The 25,487-nt window shown below is 41.4% G+C and overlaps 1 protein-coding gene across 1 annotated transcript in view; it reads right to left on the bottom strand.

Moving 5' to 3' along the window:
• LOC132400305 (E3 ubiquitin-protein ligase TRIM9) overlaps nucleotides 1–25,487 on the bottom strand; it is a 42,572-nt gene that overhangs the window by 449 nt on the left and 16,636 nt on the right. The window contains exons 4-9 of the mRNA XM_059981269.1: nucleotides 24,789–24,899; nucleotides 23,554–23,707; nucleotides 17,890–18,047; nucleotides 11,685–11,823; nucleotides 6,232–6,535; nucleotides 5,057–5,219 (exon numbers count right to left, since the gene is read on the bottom strand). Of these exons, the coding sequence (XP_059837252.1) occupies nucleotides 5,057–5,219; nucleotides 6,232–6,535; nucleotides 11,685–11,823; nucleotides 17,890–18,047; nucleotides 23,554–23,707; nucleotides 24,789–24,899 (1,029 nt within the window). The remainder of the gene's footprint in view (nucleotides 1–5,056; nucleotides 5,220–6,231; nucleotides 6,536–11,684; nucleotides 11,824–17,889; nucleotides 18,048–23,553; nucleotides 23,708–24,788; nucleotides 24,900–25,487) is intronic.

Raw genomic sequence — 25,487 nt, 5'->3', positions numbered from 1 at the left:
TGCAAAACACATGCTGATGGCACACAGCACATATGGTTATAACAGAAAACAGACACTATATATATATATATAGCACGTCCCTGAATGGCATTGCATGGCCTGTAGAATGATGATGCATGGGATGTTGTCCTGACCCAGCTTGTTCTTCCACTGAGTGAGCACTGGAGGGCAGCACTGAGCGAACACCAGAGGACAGCACACCGACAGGATGGGTCACCCCCACCCCCCCCAACCCAGCATGGCCACCAGTGAGTCCACAGAGGCCTCTGCTCACTCCCACACCACCTTGGCATCTCCTCTTCTGGGAGGCTACAACAAGAAGACTAGTCCTAGCCACATCTGAGGCAATGCAGCTTGTCTGCTGTCAGTCTCGCCAGTGAACCAGTGAACCAAACCTGCAGTACTCCACAGTACCAATGTCCAACAGGGTCTTGTGATCATAACAAAAATGTCTAAGATAATCATCTGCAACTTTTGTCGCACCTAAATGTCAATCTTCTAGAATACGTTTAATTATTTGTTAATTTATTTGTGGTAACATTACTTTATGTGTTGTGTGAGAGTTATATGTACTGGTCTGTGCATCTTGCTCTGGAGGAACATTCTTTCATTTGGCTGTATACGGTAGAATGGTAATAAATCTGAACTTGACGAGAAGCATTTTATTATGAGCTGGTGTGAAAATTGCTGTCAGGTACAGAATTGTGAATCCCGACAGATCTACCCAGTATAAGTACAAAGTGAAGGAAATGCAGGTTCAACATTTATCCCTTAATACATGTTAAGAGAGATTGAGAAGATGGAGAAGGGATCAAGGGGCAGGGTGTGAGGCAAGAGTGAGTAAGAAAGATTGAGAGCTTGAGCAAAACAGAAGATTTGAATATGAATGAAACTACAAAGGAATATTTCAACAGCAAAACAGTTTGTTTGAAAAGTCAAGAATGAGGGGGGAGAGCGGGGGTTCTCATTGGAACTTAACAAATATTGAAAGGCCTTGATAGAGTGGATGTGGAGAAGATGTTTCCTACAGTGGGAGAGTCTAGGACTAGAGGGCACAGACTCGTTGTACAAGAACACCACTTTGGCACAGAGATGAGAAGAAATTTCTTTAGCTGGATAGTGTGAACCTGAGGAATTTACTGTGCAGGCCATCATTGGGTATATTTATAGCAGAGGTTTATAGGTTCTTGATTAGTGAGGGTTAAGAGGAGAATGCAGTCGAGAGGGATAATAAATCAGCCATGGTGTAATGGTGGAGCAGACTCAATGGGCTGAATGGCCTAATTTTGCTCCAATGGCTTATGTTTGTATGGTCTATGGAAAAGCTAGTGTATACCACAATGGCAATGAAAGTCCCATGAAACCTCCGTAGAGATTCTGAGATTCACGTTGCTGACAATGAATACATTTATGTAGAGTTTAGGCTCAGGTAAACTGTAAAACATGCAAAAGGAACAGTAAGGAGGAGAAGATCCCTAGTCTTCCTAATACACAGTTGAGCTGCTTATATCTTTCTGCATAGTACCAAAGGGAAACAAAAGATTTTGTATTTTCATGACTGGAGAATTGTGTTCACCGGGAACACCTCCTGATAGTGATCCTACAGAATGGTCCAGATTAAAGTAAATCAAATTTTTCCCAAATCTAATATTTTCCTCCTTTAACACAGGATAATTTCTTAATTAAAGTGCAACATGGATCTCCTAAACAAATTAACTCTAATTTTTAGTCTGTCCTTATTACAGACTTCTGCTATTTCATCCACTCATGCTGTGGTAATGAGCGCCCTCAAATGGTCACACATTCCTTTTCCTTATCCTGTTATTGAAACTTTCCACCAGAAATTCCCAAACAAAATCCAAAATGTTTTCCTATGTTAAAAGTTTAAAAACACAGTTTTGGGGGCACACTTTAGGTTGAGTTGGAGTGAATCAGAAATTATGCAATGATTTTCCTCTGTGGAATTTGCAGCAAAGAAAAGGTTAACAATATCCAGGCAAGGATGGATTGCATCTATAGTGCACCTGCCCAGGCAAGAAAGGTCTTTGAAGAGCATAGCTTGCTTTTGCACAGCCAGGGGTGGGGGGCAGTGGTGGGTAAGGGGTGGGGAGTAACTTTGCTTACAGAGCTGTGAGAAGTGATTCAAGGTAGAGAAACCAACTAAGGAACAACTACTTTATTAGCATCAGAGCATCCACTGGTTGTTAGCTTGTGGTTTCTATTGACACCTGTACTGTGAATGGCGATTATTCTCACAAATAAGGAATTCAAACATACACAGATTACCAAATGGTTAATATCTGTAACTGCTAGTCAATTCTGTATAAAAATGGCATTTCTCAGTTCAGACCAGGACAGGACAGGGCCATGCTGTTCCCTTGTCTACAAGTAAACAAACTATGATAGAGGAATGAGTGCAAGTTTTCAGAGTCCATTTAATCAGTGACAACAGCTAAAATCTAACTGAACTCCGGTGTGATCTTGGTAGAGACCATCCCATCAGAAAGCCATAAAACTAGTGATTTAGTGCAAATGGGGGTGGGGGGTGGGGGAGGCAACGTGTCTCTGATCATCCACCAGAATTACACTTGCCGACCCAATGAACCCATACAGGTTTTACTCAAATTCAATGAATAAATCCTCTTCTTGCTGCAATCTCTTTTTGTCCTCAGAATGTCACCATAAGGCATAGGAGTGGAATTATCATCTACAAACTTGGCTACAAAGCCATCAATTCCATCATCCAAATTGTTGACATACAACATGAAAAAAATGGTCTCAACACTGACCCCTGTGGAACATCACTAATCAATGGCAGCCAACCAGAAAAGGCCACACTTATTCCCACTCCACCTCCTGCCAGTCAGCCTATCTTCTAACGATATTTGTATCTTCTCTTTACCTTGTTTACAAAAGGTTCAATATTATACATTAAATCATTAAACAAGAAAACATTATAACTATTCTAATTAGCTCCTCCCCGCCTCTTTCTGTCTATTACCCCCATCACAGCACTGGAGACACTTTAAACCACTTTTTATAATGCTTCCTATATTGTAAATGCATGTTGGTATTTATTTATCTATCAACATTTGATTCTAATCCTTCCTTTAACCTCTAACTTTATTAATTTTATTCTTTATATATAATGCTTTGTAATTGTTGAATGTTTATTGTTGCGTACTGCACCCTGACCAACACACTACAGCAGGTTCCTGCCGAAGGGTTTTGACCTGAAACGTCGACTGCACTTTTTTCCATTGATGCTCTCTGCTGAGTTCCTCCAGCATTTTATGCGTGTTGAGCAGATTCCTAATACATGTAAATATACCTAGGTTGTGCTGACCATTTAACTTAGTTTAAGATCAATCTAACCCTTCCCTCCTACAAAGCCCTCCATTTTTCTTTCATCATGTGCCTGACTTAAGAGTTTCTTATACATCTCTAATAAATCTGCCTCTGCCACCATCCCTGGCACTTTCTGTGTAAAAATCTTACCTCTGACATCCTCCCTCTAATCACCTTAAAGTTATGCCCCCTGGTATTATCCGCTCTGGTCTTGGTGCTTTACCTGTTCTGACACAGCGTATCATTATTCTGATGGGAAGCATCTGGCTTTGTAGAAGCCCACATTCAACTACAATCGGGCTGACTGGGACGACGTAATTGTGTGTGGGATTGAGCAGAAAGCCAGATGTAAACTTATTCATTTCTCTGTAGAAGCTGCAGAAAGACGAGGGTTAAGGTAATGTCCAGGTAAAGATAGTTTATGGATGGTGTGCAGTCAGCTCAGGTAAGAAAGGTCTTTGAAGATTATTGTTTCCCTTTCTATGCCAATTGGCTGCAGTCCCCTGCTGTCCAGAAACAAGATAAGGATGCAAACAAAGGATTCTAGAGTGACGCTTATCCGGCAGTTTCTTTACTAATTCTGAAATATTATTGCCCTTTAATGTGTAGATTCCATTAGCTATTGAAACCTAATATTGGAGACTAATCATGCAAATAAGATTTTTCAACACACACAAGGTTACCAATTGGTCAGAATCTGTACCCAAATAATCAATTCTGTATAAAATGGTAGTTTTTTTGTTCACATTTCAGGACAGTGCAGAGGCAGGGACCATGCTGTTCCCCTTGTGCATAAGACCTTACGACATAGGAGCAAAATTAGGCAATTTGGCCCATTGAGTCTGTTCTGCCATTCCATTATGGCTGATTTATTACCCTCTCAACCCTATTCTTCTGCCTTCTCCCCATAATCTTTGACATCCTGATGGATCAAGAATCTATAATCCTCCACTTTAAATATACCCAAGGACTTGGCCTCCACAGCCATCTGTGGCAATGAATTCCACAGACTCACCACCCTCTGGCTAAAGAAATTCCTCCTAATCTCTGTTCTGAATGGATGTCCTATTCCAAGGCTGTGCCCTCTGGCCTAGACTCCCCATTATTGGAAATGTCTTCTCCACATTACTCAATCTAGGCTTTTCAATATTCAATAGGTTTCAATGAGATTCCTTCTCATTCTTCTAAACTCCAACAAGTACAGGCCCAGAGTCATCAAGCACTCCTCATTAACCCTTTCATTTCTGGAATCCTACTTATGAACCACTTCTGAACCCTCTCCAATGCCAGTGTATCTTCCCTTAGATAAGGGGCCTAAAACTGCTTGCAACACTTCAAGATGGTCAGCACAAGTTGTGCATAATTGTGATTGAGGAACCAGTGCAAGCTTTCAGGGAGCAGTTCATCGGTGACAACCCCATTGAATGGTTCGATTATTAATATAGAACACTCTGCACTTACAAACCCTTTGGTTGCTTAGACTCTTCCCAGGGTCTTCCTTTATATTAAACATCAGTTTTAGGGAATCCCCAAAGTACTTTCATTGAACCTGCACCCACTGCATCGTTCCAGCCACAATTCCATAGCGCTCACACAAAACCATGTTCATTGCTGGAGGTAAATGAACAAAGCTGACATCTCATCGTCTATTCAAGGTCATTTCAGCAAGGACCGCACTGAGGTTCTACCACCACTGGCCCACATGTACCTGGACATTCCTATTAATGCTAACAGCAGGAACAAAGATGCCTTCCAAATCTTCAAAAGCAACTGGGCCTTGCTGCACGTTGTTGATGTAAAATGCGAGGTTGCGCTTGTTTAGATCCAACAGAACACCAATTGTTGTACCTTTACAAATCCCACCTTCAGTCCTGAAATCAGAAACACAAAACCCTGGTTTAAGGCAAATCTACACAACCTTTCTTTGATTCATTTATACAAACAATTAAACAAGCAGTAGAAATGCCATCTATAAGTTTGTTGAAGTTAACAGAATCTCAGATGGCGATGAGGAGGCATATGGGAGTAAGGTAATTCGACTGATTGAATGAACAATCTTGCACTCAATGTCAGCAAGACCAAGGAATTGAATGTGGAGTTCAGGAAGGGGAAGTTGAGAGAACACACATCAGTCCTCATCAAGGGGTCAGAGGTGGAAAAGGTGAGCAGCTTCAAGTTCTTGGGCGTCAACATCTCAGAGAATCTGTCCTGTGCCCACCATATTGATGAAGCAATGAAGAAGGGACACCAACCAGAGGTGATCGGGTATGTCACCACACAGCAGTACCACGGAGAATACTCCGACTGGTTGCATCACCAGTTGGTATGGAGGTTCCAATGGACAGCATCTCAACAAGGTTATAAGTTCACGTCTCCCTCATCACAGGCACAACCTTCCCTACCATTGATGACATCTTCAGGTGGCAGTGCCACATTAAAAACCCTCACCCTCCAGCACCATTGGAGAGGAAATACTGGAGCCTGAGGATCCACAATTCTTCCCCTTTGGCACCAGATTTCTGAATGGTCCATGAAACCATGAACATTATCTCACTATTCCTCTTTTCCATTACTTGTACTTGGAAATTATTGTAATTTTACATATTACACTGTACTGCTGCCATAAAACAATAAACTTTATGATATAAGTTAATGATAATAAACCTAACTCCAATAATTATTTATTATTTCTAATGTGATGCAATTATGAAAATATTCTAAAACTTTAACAAAAAAGATGAATTCTGCACGTTTATGGTTCCTTCATTCTTCAAATAATAGTGTTTTGATTTACAAATTACTGCAGCAGTTGAATTTTATATTTATTGCATGTGAACATTGTACTTGGTAAGGTTTCTGGCAAACATTAAATTATTGATTTACCTGTTTGTATGGGAATTGTTGTGCATAAACCAACTGCGATTGTTGTCAACATACATAGCCCATGCCTTATCATCCTTTCCCAACATTATATCCTTTTGTAAGTGAATCCTTGCCACACCAAAAGCGGGGTCTGGATGGTTGTCATAGCGATCTACGGTTAGCTCCCAGTAGTGGATCCCTTTGGAGAGCGCCACAGATCCCAGCACAACCCGATCATCGTAGCTGTTACATGTGATGGTTAGGTTATCGTTGGATAAAAGGATGTCCGGATGGGCTGAACTAGGATCAAAGGTGAACCAAGCCACTGCAAACAGAATAAGAGTACAGAAATTTCAAATGATGGGAATCATTTTCTGACAGACCTGAACCTACCCCGGCCATCCTCTCGTACAGATTTGTGCAAGGCGTGAAAGCTTTTTAAGCAGCAAGAAGACATTCTTCTTGTGGTGAGTATTGGTGTGTTGCACCTGTCCCTTCATCTCCTCTCGCACCACCATTCAGGGCTCTAAACAGGCCTTCCAGGTGAGGAGACACTTCACCTGTGATGACTACTGCATCTGGTGTGGGCTCCTCTGCATCAGTGAAACCCGGCACAGACTGGGGGACTGCTTCATCGACAGGCCGGATTTCCCAGTGGCCACCCATTTTAATTCTATTCCCATTTCAGCACATTGGCTCATGGACTCCTCTGCTGCTACACTGAGGTCACAGTCAGATGAAGGAGCAACACCTCATATTCCTTCTGGGTAGCCTCCAACCTGATGGAATAAACATTGAAACTTCCGGTAATGTCCCACCATCCTCCTCCTCCCAGCTTCTCACGTCATCCCCCCTCCCCACCCACCTACCTTTCCCCTCACCTGGTCTCACCTATCACCTCCCAGCTTCTCACGTCATCCCCCCCTCCCCACCCACCTACCTTCCCCCTCAGCTGGTCTCACCTATCACCTCCCATCTTCTCACGTCATCCCCCCCTCCCCACCCACCTACCTTTCCCCTCACCTGGTCTCACCTATCACCTCCCAGCTTCTCACGTCATCCCCCCCTCCCCACCCACCTACCTTCCCCCTCAGCTGGTCTCACCTATCACCTTCCAGCTTGTATTCCTTCCCCACCCCACAATCTGTTATTCTGGCTGCTTCTCCCATATTTCCAATCCTGATGAATGATCTCAGTTTGAAACATGATCGACTGCTTATTCCTTTCCAAAGATGCTGCCTGATCTGCAGAGTTCTTCCAGAATTTTAATTACTTATTTGTTGAGATACAACATGGAGTAGGCCCTTACAGGGCTTCAAGCCACACCACCTAGCAATCCCCCGATTTAATCCTAGCCTAAGCACGGGGCAATTTACAATGACCAATTAACCTACCAACCAGTATGTCTTTGGACTGTGGGAGGAAACCAGAGCACCCAGAGGAAACCCAGATGGTCACGTTGAGAACATACAAACTCCTTACAGGCTGTGGCAGGAATTGAACCCAGGTCACTTGCACTGTAAAGCATTGTGCTAACCACTATGCTGCCATGCCATGTCGCTCTGGATTTCCAGCACCTGCAGAATCTCTTGTATTAGGTGAGCATTAGTATTGGGTTATTTTTTGAGGAGAGGACCATACTCAACCTGAACGGTCTTGGTGTCTAGATACATAGACTTCCCAGTAAGGGACCTCTGATTGACAAGAGGACAAGTGTAACATCAAGTTTTCATACAACACAAGTGGAGCACTAAATACAATCTAGTTTTCCAGACTGGAGGATGACAGAGAGAGGAGTTATTCAGTCATCAGTATTTTATCACTCCTGCTTTTCATCAACGTTTTGATGTGTGCAGAATTTTCAAAAGTCATCAAACTTGGAAACCGAAGAGGTAATTACTTCTGGCAGATGAAATTTCATGCTGATTAATGTGAAGCTAAATAGTTTGGCAGAAAGAATGGCACAGCAACAAAGGATGTTGCTCAATATGTGCAAAGAATAGCTGGACATGTTGAGCATGTGGTTAGTAAAAGAATTCTCAGCCTTGGAAACAGTGATATAGAATTAGAAATAAAAGTAAGGGTTTAATCGACCTTTACAAACACCGGTTTAGCCAAAACTACAGTATTACATAGGACTTTGGTTTCTAAGTTTTAAAATGGATGTGGAAATGGGTGGAGAATTCATTCAGTATAATCTTTCCAGAATATAGGGATTTTGGATGCAAGTTCAGAGTGGGCTTCTTCTCCATGAAGCATAGAAAACTGAGAGGAGATTTGACAGACACATTCAAGATAATGAGAGCAGCTGGCTCCATTAGCAGATAGTTCAAGGAGATGAACAAAAGATGCAGTGAATGTGAGGAAAGTTATTTTATGTTTAGAAATGATCTGGAACATAATGCATCAACTCAAGGATAGTGGAAACAGTGAGAATCAGGGATTTCAAAAGTGAATTTCAAAGGCGGTTGAAAGTCAATAATTTGCATGATTTTAGCATAGCAGCTGGGGAATGGGACCTTCTGATTGATCTACCATAGTCCTAGTATAGCCTCAATGGGCAACTCTTCCCAAGTCACTGCAATTCTTTGATTCAGATCTGAATCAGGAGACTTAGCACTGAGTCCTGCAGAACCCCAATGTATGCAATCCTCTAATCACTAGAATTTCACTAGCCATTGCTTTTTCCCACTGAACAAATCTTTTCAATTTGTTTTGTCATTCCATTCCATCACCTCTATTTCATTTTCTGGCCTTTAGCTTTCCTGATCAATCTGCTAGGCAGACTTTTTCAATGCCTTGTAAAAAATCCATACACATGACATCAAATGTTGCTCCCTTAGCGACTGTCCTCATTATCCTCCCAAACATTAAGTTAAGCTGACCGGACATAATCGTCCCTCAACAAACTGACTGCCTGTTCCCACTAGTATGAGTTTCCCTAAATGCTGATTTATACCGTCTTTCAGAACAGTTTTGCAATAATTTGTCCACACTCTACTTCCCTAATATTAAAGTCTATAACAACCACAAGTTCCATGAAGTCAAAATATTCATTTAGAACTATATACAGATCCTCTGCAAACAGGTTAACACTGATCCTTAACAGCTTTATTTGTTCCTTAGATATCCTTTTTCCATTCACATCTCATAAAATCAAAGAAAGTCCTACAATGTTATCTTACATTTTCTCTCCATATGTCTTCTTTGGCTTCCTAATTTCACCCCTGCACTTTTTAAACTTTCTATTGTGTTGAGCTCTCAGTGACTCTCTAGATTTCCTTTTTTTTAAATTATTCTAACACATTTTTTCTTCAATATTCATGGGAGAGTCAGATTTAGAAGTTTCCCTTTATAATGTATAATCTGAACCGTCACCATCTTCATAAATGTCCTCTACTGCTATGAAAAGGATTTGCATTAAAACAGCTAGATCATCTCACTGTAGTAAGATTGGCATCAGCCATTTTATAAGCTTTGCTTCAGTCTAATTTATGTCACTTTTCATAACTAACTAAATCTAACTGTCTTATATTTGAGTTTTAACTGCTGCATCCTTTTGATTGTGAATGAACAAAATCACACAGTGCAGAAAATGGACTGCCTTCAGTGACTGAGTCATCCAAATCTTCATTTTCATTGTAACATTCAAGATGGTTGTCATTACCTTCAAATCTTCATAGTTTCTAACTTTCTGAAGTAATGAAATCATTGCATTTTCATTTGCCTTGCTGTTTATTTCTTGCTAACTTTTTGAAGACAAACACAACTGATGCCGCACAAACGCACGCGACTGACACTAGTTAGAAACTGTTCGACAACAGTCTCCTGTCTCAATTAAGCAGCACAGGATCCCAAATAAACAAAGGAATCCCAGCTATTTTCTCATCTTGGCTACTAGCCTACAAAGTACTCAGGACATCTTCAAAGAGCGGTGTCTCAGAAAGGCAGCGTCCATAATTGAGGACCTCCAGCACCCAGGGCATGCCCTTTTCTCATTGTTACCATCAGGTGGGAGGTACAGAAGCCTGAAGGCACACACTCAGTGATTCAGGAACAGCTTCTTCCCCTCTACCATCCGATTCCTAAATATACATTGAACCCTTGAACACACCCTCACTTTTTTAATATATATTATTTGTTTTTTGTACGATTTTTAGTCTATTCAATATAAGTATACTGTAACTGATTTACTTATTTATTTATTATTTGTTTCTTCTAGATTATGTATTCCATTGAACTGTTGCTGCTAAGTTAACAAATTCCATGACACGTGCCGGTGATAATAAACCTGATTCTGATTTTGAATTAGGTTTTGTTCTTTAAGAATTGTCCCAAATAAGCAGTTGCTCCATTTAACTGATGGACCAATCAAATGTAATCTGTCAGTACATGTAAATGACCTTCTTTGTGTGTCTTATATAGTTTACTTTATGTCTTTCTTCCTTTACTTTATGAATTTACTACCTTCTAATCTTTTGCCTGATTGAATGGATTTGACAAATCTGGACTCTGTGAATGCCAAGTGCGTAATACACACATTCATTTTGCAAAAGGTGATATTTCCCAGAGTGTTATGCAAGGCACAAGTACAGATTTCCATTTATAGAAATATTGATTGACACTTTATAAACCAATAGTTAAATAGGGATGTGATACAGAATGACAGCAATCAGGTTTATACCAATGAAACATATTAAATACCCAGAGAGTCTGCAGAAAATGTAACCCTACAATGGTGGAATGCTGTTTGAGTAACTAGCTAAAGGGTACTTGGCTAAACTTAACCCTTCTTTCCTGTATGATTCCACCTAAGAATTTCTGAGAATTTCAACCTGATTGGAACTATCCTAATGAAGGGTCCTGAATATGGGTCTTGGCCCAAAATGTCAACTGTTTATTTTCCTATCGATGCTGCCTGACCTGCTGAGTTCCTCCAACATTTTGTGTATGTTCTCTGAATTTCCAGCATCTGAATTGCTTGTGTTTTATAATTGCAACTGAATCTGTTTTTGATGTATTTTCATTTTTTACTGTTAACATTAACTTTTTAAAAATTATTTAGATGAGGTACATTGATTGCATCAACATTTATGAGAGATTGAAGAAAATCAGGGTTTCGCTAAAGTCAAAACCAATAGTTGAAGTTTGAGCAAAGAAAAATAATCCTAAAGCAATAATACTAATTCTGAATATTGTAGCAAATACTATTGTGGTGAACTACATATACCTGTCTGGACACACCCCTCTGCTGACTGCTCCTGTGGCTCCTCCCACAGACGCCTGTATAAAGGCAGTTGGAGGCATTGCTCCCCCCTCAGTCTCCAGGATGTTGTGTGGTGGTCTCTTGCTGCTAATCATGGTCTCTTGCAGCTAATAAAAGTCTATCGTTTGCCTCCCATCTCCGAGAGTTATTGATGGTGCATCAACTATTGCAAACAAATTTTGTAATATTAAGTTTGTTGATCACTCACCCTCAGATGTCTGCAGCACAACTGTTTTACTGTAAGGCCCAACACCCGCTGAATTAAAGGCTTTCACTCTTGCATTGTAGGTACTATTGAACTGAAGCCCATCCACTGTGCAGACAGTTTCTTTGCCAGCATACACCTCCTGAAAGTTCAAGGGTACTAGAAATTAGAATATGAATGCATGATCAGGTCTAAAACGGCAACTGTTCATTCCCATCTGTAAATGCTGCCTGACTTGCTTTTTGTGTGTGTTACAACAGATCTAAAATAGTTCTAACTTCAGCTTGTTTGTTGCATAAGTGATACAGTAGCTTTACTTGTCACAGGCACATCAAATCCCATTGTTTGTGTCAAAGGCCAACAGAGTCTGAGTGTGGGCTGGGGATGTTTTTGAAACCTGGGAGGAAACTGCATACAGAGGAAACCCACGCGGTCACAGGGAGAACGTTCACAGGAATTAAACGTTGGCACTGTATAGCGTTAGGCTAACCGCTATGCTACCTTGCCACCCTATAAACAAATATATCAATAGAGCCATCAACATTTTCAGTGTAGTGTAAATTAACACTGTAAATAAGTTCTGTACTCAGTAAATGGAATAACTGATTTTACCCACTTCAATCAGAAGCAAATAATTTTAATAGTTTTCACAACTCTGTCTGCACCTATCTTTTGTAGTTACTCACCATGTTCTTATGATATCCAATTCAGTAGGAGGTTAGATACTACTTTTAAGATTTAGTTATAGTCACTCTTAAGCCATTAACCTGAGGCTCATTTGAAATTGGACCCGAACTCATTTTAACAGTGGTGAGCTGTCTGTATCAAAAACAGGGACAGCTAGCAGTAACTGTGCAGTGTGAAAGAAAACTGGTGACAGGGAGGGATGCGGGTACAACCTGGTAACTGGGCAACAAAACTGGAGGAAGACCACTGTTGCACATCTCACCATTGCAACAGCAGAAATATAGCGAAAAACCTTTCTTCCTATTTTATCCTGAATGTGTTAGGCCACAATAAAACTGTACAAGTTTAATTGTCATTCAATCATACACATGTATACAGCTAAATGGAACAGCATTTCCCCAGTGCCACGGTGAAAAACGCAGCACCTACAGTCACAAACACAAAATGCTGGAGGAATTCACTTGCTTCTCTTCCATTTCATGCATATCCGCCCTCACTCCATCCAAGGATAGGGCTCCTATTGTTCTCACCTGCCACCCTACTAGCCTCCACGCCCAGCTCATATTTCCCTGTAACTATCCAATGGGGTCCCACCACCCAAACGTACCTTTCCCTCTTCTCCTACTGTCTGCTTTCCGTGACTCTCTTGTCCATTCGTCCCTCTCCACTGATCTCCCTCCAGGTACTTAACCTTGCAAGCAGAGCAAGTTCTACACCTGTCCCTACACCACCTTGCTCACTACCATTCAGGGCCCCAAACAGTCCTTCCAGGTCAGGTGACACTTCACCTGTGAGACAGTTGGGGTCATATACTGTGTCCAGTACTCCTGACGTAGCTTCCTGTATATCAGTGAAACCCAATATAGATTGGGAGACTGCTTCATCAAGCACTTTCGCTCTGTCTGCCACAAAAAATGGGATCTCTCAGTGGCCACCCATTTCAATTCTACTTTCCATTCCCACTCCAACATGTCAATCCATGGCCTCCTCTACTGCCGCTATGAGGCCACAATTAGGTCGGAGCAGCAACACCTTATATTCCGTTTGGTTAGCCTCCAATTGTTGGCATGAACATTGATTTCTCAAACTTCTGATAACTGCCTCTCCCCCCACTCCTCACCTTCACCATTCCCATTCCCTCTCTCGCCTTAACCCCTTACCTACCCATTCCCTGTGGTGCTCCTCCCCTTCTCATTCTTCCATAGTCTTCTGACCACTCCTATCAGATTCCCCTTTCTCCAGCCCCGTAACAGCTTCCCATCCCTTTCCTTCAACCCTCTCCCTCTCCCCGTTTCACCTTTCACCTGCCACCTTCCTCCCTGCCCCCAACCTTCTTGTTTGGCATCTTCCCCCTCCCTTTCCAGTCCTGATGAAGTGTCTCAGCCAAAATCATCAACTGTTTACTCTTCTCCATGGATGTTGCCTGACCTGCCGAGTTCCTCCAGGATTTTGTGTGTGTTGCTTTGGATTTCCAGCATCTGCAGATGTTCTCATGTTTGACATAGAGTCACACAGTACACACCACATAGTTATGATAGCACATGCAGTCACAAAAACAGTGAGCAAGCTTGAAAGATTCGTTTATCACATGTACATTGAAACATACAATGAAACTTGTCATTTGTGTTAACGACCAATACACCTGAGGGTGTCTTGGGGGGTGTGGGGGGGGGTCACAAGTGTAACCACGCATTCCAGCGCCAACATAGCATGCCCATAATCCTCGGCAGAACAACAGCAAAACAAGCCCTGTTCCTCCCCCCACCCACATCGGAAGGTCTCAAAACAGAAGTTTAGATATTTAACTAGATTTAATTATGATCTGGGATGGCAATTTAGAAGCAACAAAACTGAATAGAAGACCATCCTTCTGCCTGGCACAGATCAACAACAAAGCCACACAACTCTAAAACAGCATGCTGTTATTGTCTTCACACTAAAGAAATGGCAAATTACCAATTCTTTTTCTAGCTCTCATCAGTTCAGTTAGAAACCATGTGGTTAATTTTCCCTACATCTAAGAGTTTTTATTCCAGACTTAAAATAGACAAATCCAAATATATGCCATAGATGAAATTAAGCACAACTCAAAAAGCTTGGGAGACTATCATGTCTACACAGATGTTAATGGAATTTACTTTAGTCACAGGCAGATTATTTTATTTTATTTAGTGCAGGACAGGCCTTCCAGCCCAACAAGCCACATCGCCCAGCAACCCACCTACTTAACCCTAGCCTAAACACAGGACAATTCACCAAGACCATTTAACCTAACATTAGGTCTTTTGGAATGTGGAAGGAAAACAGAGCACCTGGAGGAAATCCACGCGTTCACAGGGAGTGCGTACAAACTCCTTACAGATGGTGGAATTTAACTCCGATAATAACTTCCAGCGATAATAACATCGCGCTAACCACTACGCTACCATAGTGTCCTTGAGCGTTTTTAATATGGAGGCAACTAACATCAAGTGGCTCATACTTTTGGCATTCATGAAGGGGTACTGGAAATATCTGGGAGGATGAACTTCCACTGGTGGTCAATGGCTGATAACATTTTATTGGTTGTGGAACACTGAAGAGGCTGGAGTAAATTTCTATGCTGCAATACGCTTTTTGATAATGACATCAAACTGCAGGAGTAATTCATTAACACTAAGCCAGGGATCCATCAAATTCCTGAAACACAGCAAAGTATTTGTTGCCATAAGTAAATCCTGCAGGTGGAAATTCTGGCTACAAGTCAATTCTGTTTCTAGTAAGCTTTGTCTGTTTGCAATAGTTTGAGAGTAGACAGAGTCCAACCTTTTGCATTCAGCCCATGCAATTTGAGATTGTTGACATGACAGGATCATGCAATCTTGAGTAGATAATCATAAATGTTAAAATCTGCAAACACTCAACTTACTGCTGTCAATTAACCATATGAATAGGTAATTGACAACTAGGCTCTCTCAATGTGAATGTGTGATTTTTCACTATTTAATATTTATATATACATATATTTCTTATTGTAATTTATAGTATTTCTTATGTGTTGCACCACTGTTGCTGCAAAACAACAGATTTCATGACATACAATACTGTGCAAAACTCTTAGCCATGCCAGCAATATACATGTGCATAAGACTATTGCACAGTACTGAGGAGCTTTCTGTACTGCACTGCACTGAGGAGCTTTCTGTATTGCACAGTACTGAGGAGCTTTCTGTATTGCACAGTACTGAGGAGCTTTCTGTATTGCACTGCACTGAGGAGCTTTCTGTATTGCACTGTACTGAGGAGCTTTCTGTATTGCACTGTACTGAGGAGCTTTCTGTATTGCACTGTACTGAGGAGCTTTCTGTATTGCACAGTACTGAGGAGCTTTCTGTATTGCACTGTACTGAGGAGCTTTCTGTATTGCACAGTACTGAGGAGCTTTCTGTATTGCACAGTACTGAGGAGCTTTCTGTATTGCACTGTACTGAGGAGCTTTCTGTATTGCACAGTACTGAGGAGCTTTCTGTATTGCACTGTACTGAGGAGCTTTCTGTATTGCACAGTACTGAGGAGCTTTCTGTATTGCACTGTACTGAGGAGCTTTCTGTATTGCACTGCACTGAGGAGCTTTCTGTATTGCACTGTACTGAGGAGCTTTCTGTATTGCACAGTACTGAGGAGCTTTCTGTATTGCACTGTACTGAGGAGCTTTCTGTATTGCACTGCACTGAGGAGCTTTCTGTATTGCACTGTACTGAGGAGCTTTCTGTATTGCACTGTACTGAGGAGCTTTCTGTATTGCACTGCACTGAGGAGCTTTCTGTATTGCACTGTACTGAGGAGCTTTCTGTATTGCACTGTACTGAGGAGCTTTCTGTATTGCACTGCACTGAGGAGCTTTATGTATTGCACTGCACTGAGGAGCTTTATGTATTGCACTGTACTGAGGAGCTTTCTGTATTGCACTGCACTGAGGAGCTTTCTGTATTGCACTGCACTGAGGAGCTTTATGTATTGCACAGTACTGAGGAGCTTTATGTATTGCACAGTACTGAGGAGCTTTCTGTATTGCACAGTACTGAGGAGCTTTCTGTATTGCACAGTACTGAGGAGCTTTCTGTATTGCACAGTACTGAGGAGCTTTCTGTATTGCACTGCACTGAGGAGCTTTCTGTATTGCACTGCACTGAGGAGCTTTCTGTATTGCACTGTACTGAGGAGCTTTCTGTATTGCACTGTACTGAGGAGCTTTCTGTATTGCACTGCACTGAGGAGCTTTCTGTATTGCACTGCACTGAGGAGCTTTCTGTATTGCACTGTACTGAGGAGCTTTCTGTATTGCACTGCACTGAGGAGCTTTCTGTATTGCACTGCACTGAGGAGCTTTATGTATTGCACTGTACTGAGGAGCTTTCTGTATTGCACTGTACTGAGGAGCTTTCTGTATTGCACTGTACTGAGAAGCTTTCTGTATTGCACAGTACTGAGGAGCTTTCTGTATTGCACTGTACTGAGGAGCTTTCTGTATTGCACTGTACTGAGGAGCTTTCTGTATTGCACAGTACTGAGGAGCTTTCTGTATTGCACTGTACTGAGGAGCTTTATGTATTGCACAGTACTGAGGAGCTTTCTGTATTGCACTGCACTGAGGAGCTTTATGTATTGCACTGTACTGAGGAGCTTTATGTATTGCACTGTACTGCTGCAACAGAAAAAAAGATTTCTTGACATATGTGAGTGATGATAAACCTGATTCTGATATGGGTCTCTATTGTGGACTGAAAGTGGGAAGTGGGCGGGGAGAGGGGAAATTATGGTTGGGAAAAGGGGAAGAGAAAGGGGAGGAAGCAGGAAGCACCAGAGAAACATCCTGTAATGATAAATAAACCTATTGTTTGGGATCAAATGACCTTGCTTTGTGTCTCAGGGCTGGGTGTGTTTGCACCTGTGCCGCACCCCACCTCTGGCACTCCTTCTCTACCACCTGTCCCACACCCCTCCCACAATGCTCTACCCTCATAATCCCCAACATCCTTTACTCCCGCCTGATTTACAAACTTGCTCTCTGCTCCATGTTGACAAATACAGTACTGTGCAAAAGTCTTAGGCACCACAGCAAACAATAAATCAATTATATATATATAATGATTTTCTGGTAATGAAAACTACATAATACACTGGCCCTATTGAACTGGACTTCAACAAGTCAGCATTTTCATTAACAATGGAAAGAAGTTGAGAGAGAAAGAAAAATCTATTTTGTAGCTTCAATCAAAATGTATTTATTTTGCTTTATTTAAAAGTAAACATCCTACAAATTTATCAGCTGCTGTAATGCAAAAAAGCATTCTGTTCATTTCTCTCTCTCTCTCTCTCTCTCTCTCTCTCTCTCTCTCTCTCTCTCTCTCTCTCTCTCTCTCTCTCTCTCTCTCTCTCTCTCTCTCTCTCTCTCTCTCTCTCTCTCTCTCTCTCTCTCTCTATATATATATATATATATATATATATATATTCTTGACCATATGTAAAGTAAAAAACTTACTTGAAACTGTCCACCATTTCCGTCGTCAAGTTCTAGGATATAGCCTTCAATCTGAGTCTGGTTTAGTGGAGGTGCCTTCCATGCAAGTGTGGCATTATTGTTATGGGTACAACATTTCTCCAGTTGTAGAATTGGCACAGGGGGCACTGCAGAAGGAACTAAGCACATCTTAGTATAACTCTCTCTTTGCACAAAAGGGTTAAAAGCTTAAAATCAGTTTCCTGTTTCACAAAATACAGTACATATTTCTAAATATGTTTTGAAATGACATGAATGGGTTTACTGTTCCAAAGAATTTTTACTCAGCCTCTTATTAATCTATCAATTAAGCATATTGATGTTCTTTTGATGAACAGTTTCAAAGTTTCACACCAGGCTATTTTTATTTTTAGACAGGAAAAAAAGTAATTGTGGCAAGATCATCCCAACCCAGGACATCAATGCATTAATTCCTCAAAGAAGAGGCAGAGAAATCTTCAGTTTCTTCAATGAATTACCTTCTGTGGGATTGTTTGCTGATAATTGGGGAACATAAGACATTACAGCTCTGTTCAGGTCCTTAAACCCGCAACTTTGTGATGACCTATTATAAATCTAAACCTTCCCTCCAACATACCCTCCATTTTGCTTTCATCCATGTGCCTATGTTTAAGAATTTCTTAAACATCCCTCATGTATCTGCCTCTACCACCATCCCTGAAGCATGTTCCATGCACCACCATTCTCTGGGTAAAAAAATTTGCCTTCTGACATTCCACCCCCCTCCCCCAATACTTAACTACCAACACAAAGTTACACACCCTTGCAATATCCATTTCCACCCTGGGGAAAAGTCTCTGTCTATCAACTCACTTTGTACCTCTTACTACATAGTACACATTTCCAGTTCTGTCCAGAACACCTCAGCAAATTAACCATGGGAAGAGATTGTTATGTCAAAGGTTATGGGAAAAAGGCAAGAGATTGGGGGTCGAGAGGGAAAATAAATCAGCCATGATTGAATGGTGGAACAGACTCTATAGGCTGAATGGTCGAATTCTGCTCCTATGCCTCATCGTGGTCTGAAACAAAATGAGGAGTGAATACCCTTCAGTTACCCTGGCCAGTATCATCTACTGCCAATAGAGCTTTCTGTCACCAGAGTCACAGCAAGACACAGTACAGGAACAGACCCCACATGAAGTCCATGTTGACCATCAACCACCCATTTACACTCATGCTGCATTCATTCTGTTTTATTCTCCCCAATCTCACCAACTGCCCCTAGATTCTACCACACTAGGATTAATTTACCGTTCTCCTGAGAATCTGAGCATCCTGCAATAAGTGACTCACTTCTGACACCATTGACCTTTCCACCATCTTCAAGGCACAGGTTAGGATTGTAATAGAACAGATGTGTACAACTCCCAGGTTGAACATAATTTAAAACAAAGCAACCAAATAGTACCCCGTCAACCAAGATGAATATTCCTTCATTGCAATAGCTGTGCCTGCAACATGTGCCATCTATAAAATGTTGTGCAGTTGTTCGACCAGGACGCTCCGAAAACAAGCCAAAAGTCAAGGTAATTTAATGTCAAAGGTCATATGTGTTACCATAGACTACCTTGGGATTTATTTTCTTGCAGGCATTTACAGCAAAACATGAGCCCAAACAGTGATTTCTACCACCAAGAAGGACAAGAGCAGCAGGTTCCTGGGAAGATCACTACCTGCAGGATCCGCTGTATGTCACATATCATCCTAATTCTGAAGTAAGTTACGAGTCTTTCATCACAGGTGAGTTTAAATCCAGCAACTCCCTACGCAATAGCTCTGTCGATCTTCTTCCACTAGAAGGACTGTATCAGCTCATTATGTGTTACTATAAAATCAATCCTTCATCTTCTAAACCTCAAGAATACATACTCAGTAGTCACTTTATTAGCTCCCTCCTGTACCTGATAAAGAGGCCACACATGTTCATGGTCTTCTGCTGATGTAGCCCATCTACTTCACGGTTCAACAGATTGTGCATTCAGAGATGCTCTTTTGCACACCACTGTTGTAACGTGTTGAATTACTGTTGCTTTCCATTATCTTGAACCAGTCTGGTGATTCTCCTCTGACCTCTCTCACTTACAAGGCATTTTCACCCACAGAACTGAGTCCATAGAACACTACAGCACAGTACAGGCCCTTCAACCCTCCATGTTGTGCTGACCCATATGATCCTTAAAAAAAAGTACTAAACCCGCACTACCCCATAACCCTCCATTTTTCTTTCATCCATGTGACTGTCCAAGAGGCTCTTAAATACCTCTAATGTTTTAGTCTCCGCCACCATCTCTGGCAAGTCATTCTAGGCACTCACAACCCTCTGTGTAAAAAAACTTAACCTTGGTGTCTCCCCTAAACTTTCCTCCCTTAATTTTGTACATATGCCCTCTGGTGTTTGCTTTTGGTGCCCTGGGAAACAGGTACTGGACAATCCACCCTATCTATGCCTCTCATAATCTTGTAGACCTCTATCAAGTCCCCTCTCATTCTTCTACGCTCCCAAGAGAAAAGTCCCAGCTCTGCTAACCTTGCTTCATATGACTTGTTCTCCAAACCAGGCAACATCCTGATAAATCTCCTCAGCACCCTCTCCATAGCTTCCATATCCTTCCTATAATGAGGTGACCAGAATTGAACACAATACTCTAAGTGCAGTCTCACCAGAGATTTGCAGAGTTGCAACATGACCTCTCTACTCTTGAACTCAATCCCCCTGTTAATGAAGCCTAGCATCCCATAGGCCTTCTTAACTACCCTATCAACCTGCGCAGCGACCTTGAGGGATGTATGGATTTGAACCCCAAGGTCCCTTTGTTCATCCACACTCTTAAGTAACTGACCATTAATCCTGTCCTCAGTCTTCTGGTTTGTCCTTCCAAAATGCATCACCTCACACTTGGCCGGATTGAACTCCATCTGCCATTTTTCTGCCCAACTCTGCAGCCTGTCTATATCCTCTTGTAACCTTCCACAACCTACAGTTCCATCCACAACCTCCAATCTTCGTGTCATCTGCAAATTTACTCACCCATCCTTCCACCTCTACATCCAGGTCATTTATAAAAATCACAAATAGCAGGGTCCCAGGACAGATCCCTGTGGCACTCCACTAGTCACCGACCTCCAGGCAGAATACTTTCTTTCCACAACTACCCTCTGCTTTCTTCCTTTAAGCCAATTTTTTATCCAAACAGCCAAGGTTCCACTTATCCCATGCCTCATGACTTTCTGGATGAGTTTCTCATGAGGGACCTTGTCAAATGCTTTGCTAAAGTCCATGTAGACCACATCCACTGCCCTACCCTCATCAATTTCTTTTGTTACCTCTTCAAAAAACTCAATCAGCCTCGTGAGGCATGATCTTCCCTTCACAAAGCCATGTTGACTATCCATGAGTAGACTGTACTTCTCCAAATGCTCGTAGAACTGAGTCAATGAATGTTTTTTTTTTGTTTCTTTCACTATTCTCTATAAACTCTAGACTATTGCAAGTGAGAATTCCAGGAGATCAACAGTTTCCGAAATATTCAAACTACATTGTCTGGCACCAACAATTATGCCATGGTCAGTCATTTAGATCACATTTCTTCCTGATTCTGATGTTTGAGCTGAACCTCTTGACCATGTCTGGATGCTTTAATGTGTCGATTTGCTGCTACATGATTGACTGATTAGATATTTGGATTAACGAGCAGGTAAACAGGTGTACCTAATAAAGTGGCAACTGAGTGTAGATCTAATTTCTTTAGCCACTCATGGTATGACAATCTACTCATCCAGAAATTACCTACTATATCTCTTTGGACTGCTTCCAATGCCAGTATATCCTTTCTCAAAAAAGAGGATCAAACAGTGTGTGGTACTCAAGGTACGGTCTCACTAGTACCCTGTATTACTGTAACACTAATCCCTACTTCTAACCTCCAGTCGTCTTCCAAAGGCAATGTGCCATGGAACATCCTTTTGCTGTACATGCCTAACATTCTGTGGAATGTGCACAGGAACACCTTCATCCACTGTACACGTACAAAAGCTGGATGAACTCAGCAGGTTGGGCAGCATGAAGGGTCTTGGCCCGAAATGTTGACGGCTCATTTCAATGAATACTGCCTGACCTGCTCAGTTCATCCAGCTTTTGTACGTGTTGATTTGACCACAGCATCTGCAGTGTACTTTGTGTTTTCATCCACTGTACAATGCTCACTTGTAATTTTTCCGATGTTTAAATAATACCCTGTATTTAGATTCCTCTTACAGAAGTCCAAAGCTCACATTTGCCCACATTAAGCTCCATTTGCCAAGCTTTTATCCACCCATTCAATCTATCCATATTCTCTTGCAGAGCCTTAATACCTTGTCATTACATAAGATCATCAGATCATAAGACACAAGAGCAGAATTAGGCCATTTGGCCCATTAAGTCAGCTACACCATTTCATCAGGGCAGGTTTATCATTCCTCTCAACCCCACCCTCCTGCCTTCTTCCCATAACCTTTGATGCCATTACTAATCAAGAACCTATCAACCACCACTTTAAATATACCCAATGATTTGGCCTCCCACAGCTGTCTGTAACAACAAATTCCACAGATTAGTAAAGAGGTCACTGGCTAAAGAAATTCCTCATTTCTGTTCAAAAGGGATGTCCTGAGGCTGTACTGTCTGGTCTGAGATACCCAGACTATCAGAAACAGTCTCTGCACATCCACTCTATCTGGGCCTATCAATATTCATACCCTCCTGACTACTTCGATGTCATCAGCAAACTCGGATACCTCACATTCTACTCCGTCTTCCATAATATTGTATAAATCATACATAATCAAAAGGCAGGATCCATCATTAAGGATCTCCAGCACCTAGGACATGCCCTCTTCTCATTACTCTCATCAGTACAGTACATATCCTGGTGGTACAGGAGCCTGAAGACACCCACTCAACGGTTTGGGAAAAGCATCTTCCCCTTCGCCATCGATTTCTCAACAAACAATGATGCCATGAACACAACCTAATGTTTTGCACTACTTGTTTATCTATTTTAAATATACATTTCTTATTATAAGTTATAGTACATTTTATGTATCACACTGTACTGCTGCCACGAAACAACAAACTTCATGCCATACAGTATGTTAGTGATAGTAGTTCGGTAGTTCCATTTAATATCAGAAATGTGTACAATATACAACCTGAAGTTCTTGTTCCTCACAGGCATCCACAAAAACATAAGAGTGAGAGACAGTAAAAACATTAGAACCCCAAAACCCCCCACTCCCCCTCCCACACACAGGCAGCAGCAAAGCATCAATCCTGATAATAAACCAGATTCTGAAAACAATTACATTAGAGTTTAATCTATCTTTATTGCTATAAATCATAAATAATCTGGGGCCGAGGACAGATCCTTGGGGAACTTCATTAGTTACATCCTTACAGCCGGTAACAGGGATGTGGATTCCAATTCTGTCTTCTTTGATAACCAGTCTTCAGTCCATACTAACATACTTCCCCTAATACCATATGAGGGAAGCCAAAGTACTTTGTTATATGATATAACATTTTCAGCAGGTTTTGATTAAATAAAAGGTACTTTTTGCAAAAGATATTGCATCATTACTTACTTTTCATCTGAATGAAGTCTAGCTGGTGAATTGACTGCAGTAATGGGCTATTGTCGAGTGTCAGGTCAAATTCAGGATTTATTTTAGGTTCTAAAGCTCCTTTAACCCACTGCTCCTGAGACACTTGCACACGCTTGATTAGTGCATCTGAAATCTGGAAACAAAACTTCTTATTGCAAGTTAACTGTAATATTCAATATTTTGATTTGAAGTTGTTTCAGAGAAATGCTTACAGTTTAAATGAATATAGGATGGAGAATTTAGATTACAAAGTCCAGAAGTTGATGCCTCTTGGTCAGTGTGTATGGAAGTCGAAGGCCCAATATCTGAGAATCCAGGTGAGGGACTGGAGGCCAGAGGCTTGGAGGCAGCCTGTTCTGGGACTGGACGCCTGTCTGTGCATGAGAGTGGCTGGGAAAGGGTCTTGTTGTTGCTTGTGTTGTTTTACTAAACACTGTGGGCTAGCTACGTTGGCGCTGGAATGTCTGGTGATACTTGTGGGCTGCCCCTAGCACATCCTTAGGTTGTGGAGGTTGTTAATGTAAATGACACATTTGTTTCGATGAACATGTGATAAATAAATCTAAATCTGAAATCTGAACAAAGAATATTTTGTTTCCACGCACTGAATCTCCAGTTCAGTATGACTCATTGTTCATAAGCCTGCTCATCAGTACAGTTACCTAATTAGTCCCTATCTCTTGCTCTTTCTGCAATTTCTCATTCCTCTGGAATATTTTAGATGTCATCTAACTACTGACATTTCTGCCACTGTAAATAATTTCTCTTTATTTAGTCCGGTCAAAACCATGTGTGACCTTACTCTTCTCTTTTCAAAGGGAAATAAATCCAGTTTCTCCTATCTGTCCATACAAGTGAAGTCCTTCCTCCAGTAACATTACAGTCAATCTCAGAAGATGCTGGAAATGCGCAGCAGATCAGGTGGCATATCTGTGTGTGGAGAGAGATACAGAGCTGATGATTCAAGTTAATGACCTTGTTCTCATCAAAACCCAAAACTTTAACTGCCTCTCTCTCCAGAGACCTGGAGTAACCCAGGTTGAATCCAGATTTTTGATGCTGTTGGTGTAGAGCTCCATGTTCTCTCTGACCCACACTATATTTCCAGCTTTTTAAATTTTATTTCAGATTCCCAACATCTGCAAAGTCTTGCTAATTTGTTTTTAGCTACCACCACCAGGTTAATTGCTGCTAAAAAGGAGTATGTTACACACCTGTAGGAATCCACTGGAGTCATTGTCTTTCAATACTTCCAAGCAGTACTCAATGAGACCAGTCGTCTGACGAAGCTTCAAAGTACAGTGGCTTATCTGGTCCCGAACAACCTGCAAAGCAGGGATATAATCCAACTCAACTCAGTATATTGTGAAAATAAAGCAAGAAATCAGCACATCACGGGGTTTCTTTTCATTCATATTTTAACTGTCCTAATATTCAAACGTTTATCATGCAAAATATTGCTTGGTGTAAAGTTTGAACATTTACTGGCAGACTACAGTTGCAAAGTTAATATTTTGGTTCTGAAGAGGAGGGACTACATCATCATCAGGGATTAGAGAGAGAGATTAGCTTTATACATCACATGTACATTGAAGCATATAGTGAAATGAATTGCCTGTGTCAAATTAAAGCAGTGAGGATTGTGCAAAGCAGCCTGCAAGTGTCACAGTGCTTCTGGTGTCAACATAGCTTACCCAGAACTGATCAACCCTAACCTGTACATCTTTGAAATGTGGAAGGAAACTGGAGCACCTGGAAGAAGTCCATGCAGTCTCAGGGAGAATGCACAAACATGAGAAAATCTGCAGATGCTGGAAATCCAAAGCAATACACACAAAACGCTACACGAACTCAGCAAGTCAGGCAATATCTATGGAAATGAATTAACGGTCAGCATTTGGAGGGCTTGGGGG

This window comes from Hypanus sabinus, chromosome 10, assembly GCF_030144855.1.
Source record: "Hypanus sabinus isolate sHypSab1 chromosome 10, sHypSab1.hap1, whole genome shotgun sequence".
NCBI lineage: Eukaryota > Metazoa > Chordata > Chondrichthyes > Myliobatiformes > Dasyatidae > Hypanus > Hypanus sabinus.
The sequence above is the reverse complement of the archived record's forward strand: the minus strand, read 5'-3'. Positions and strand labels throughout refer to the sequence as shown.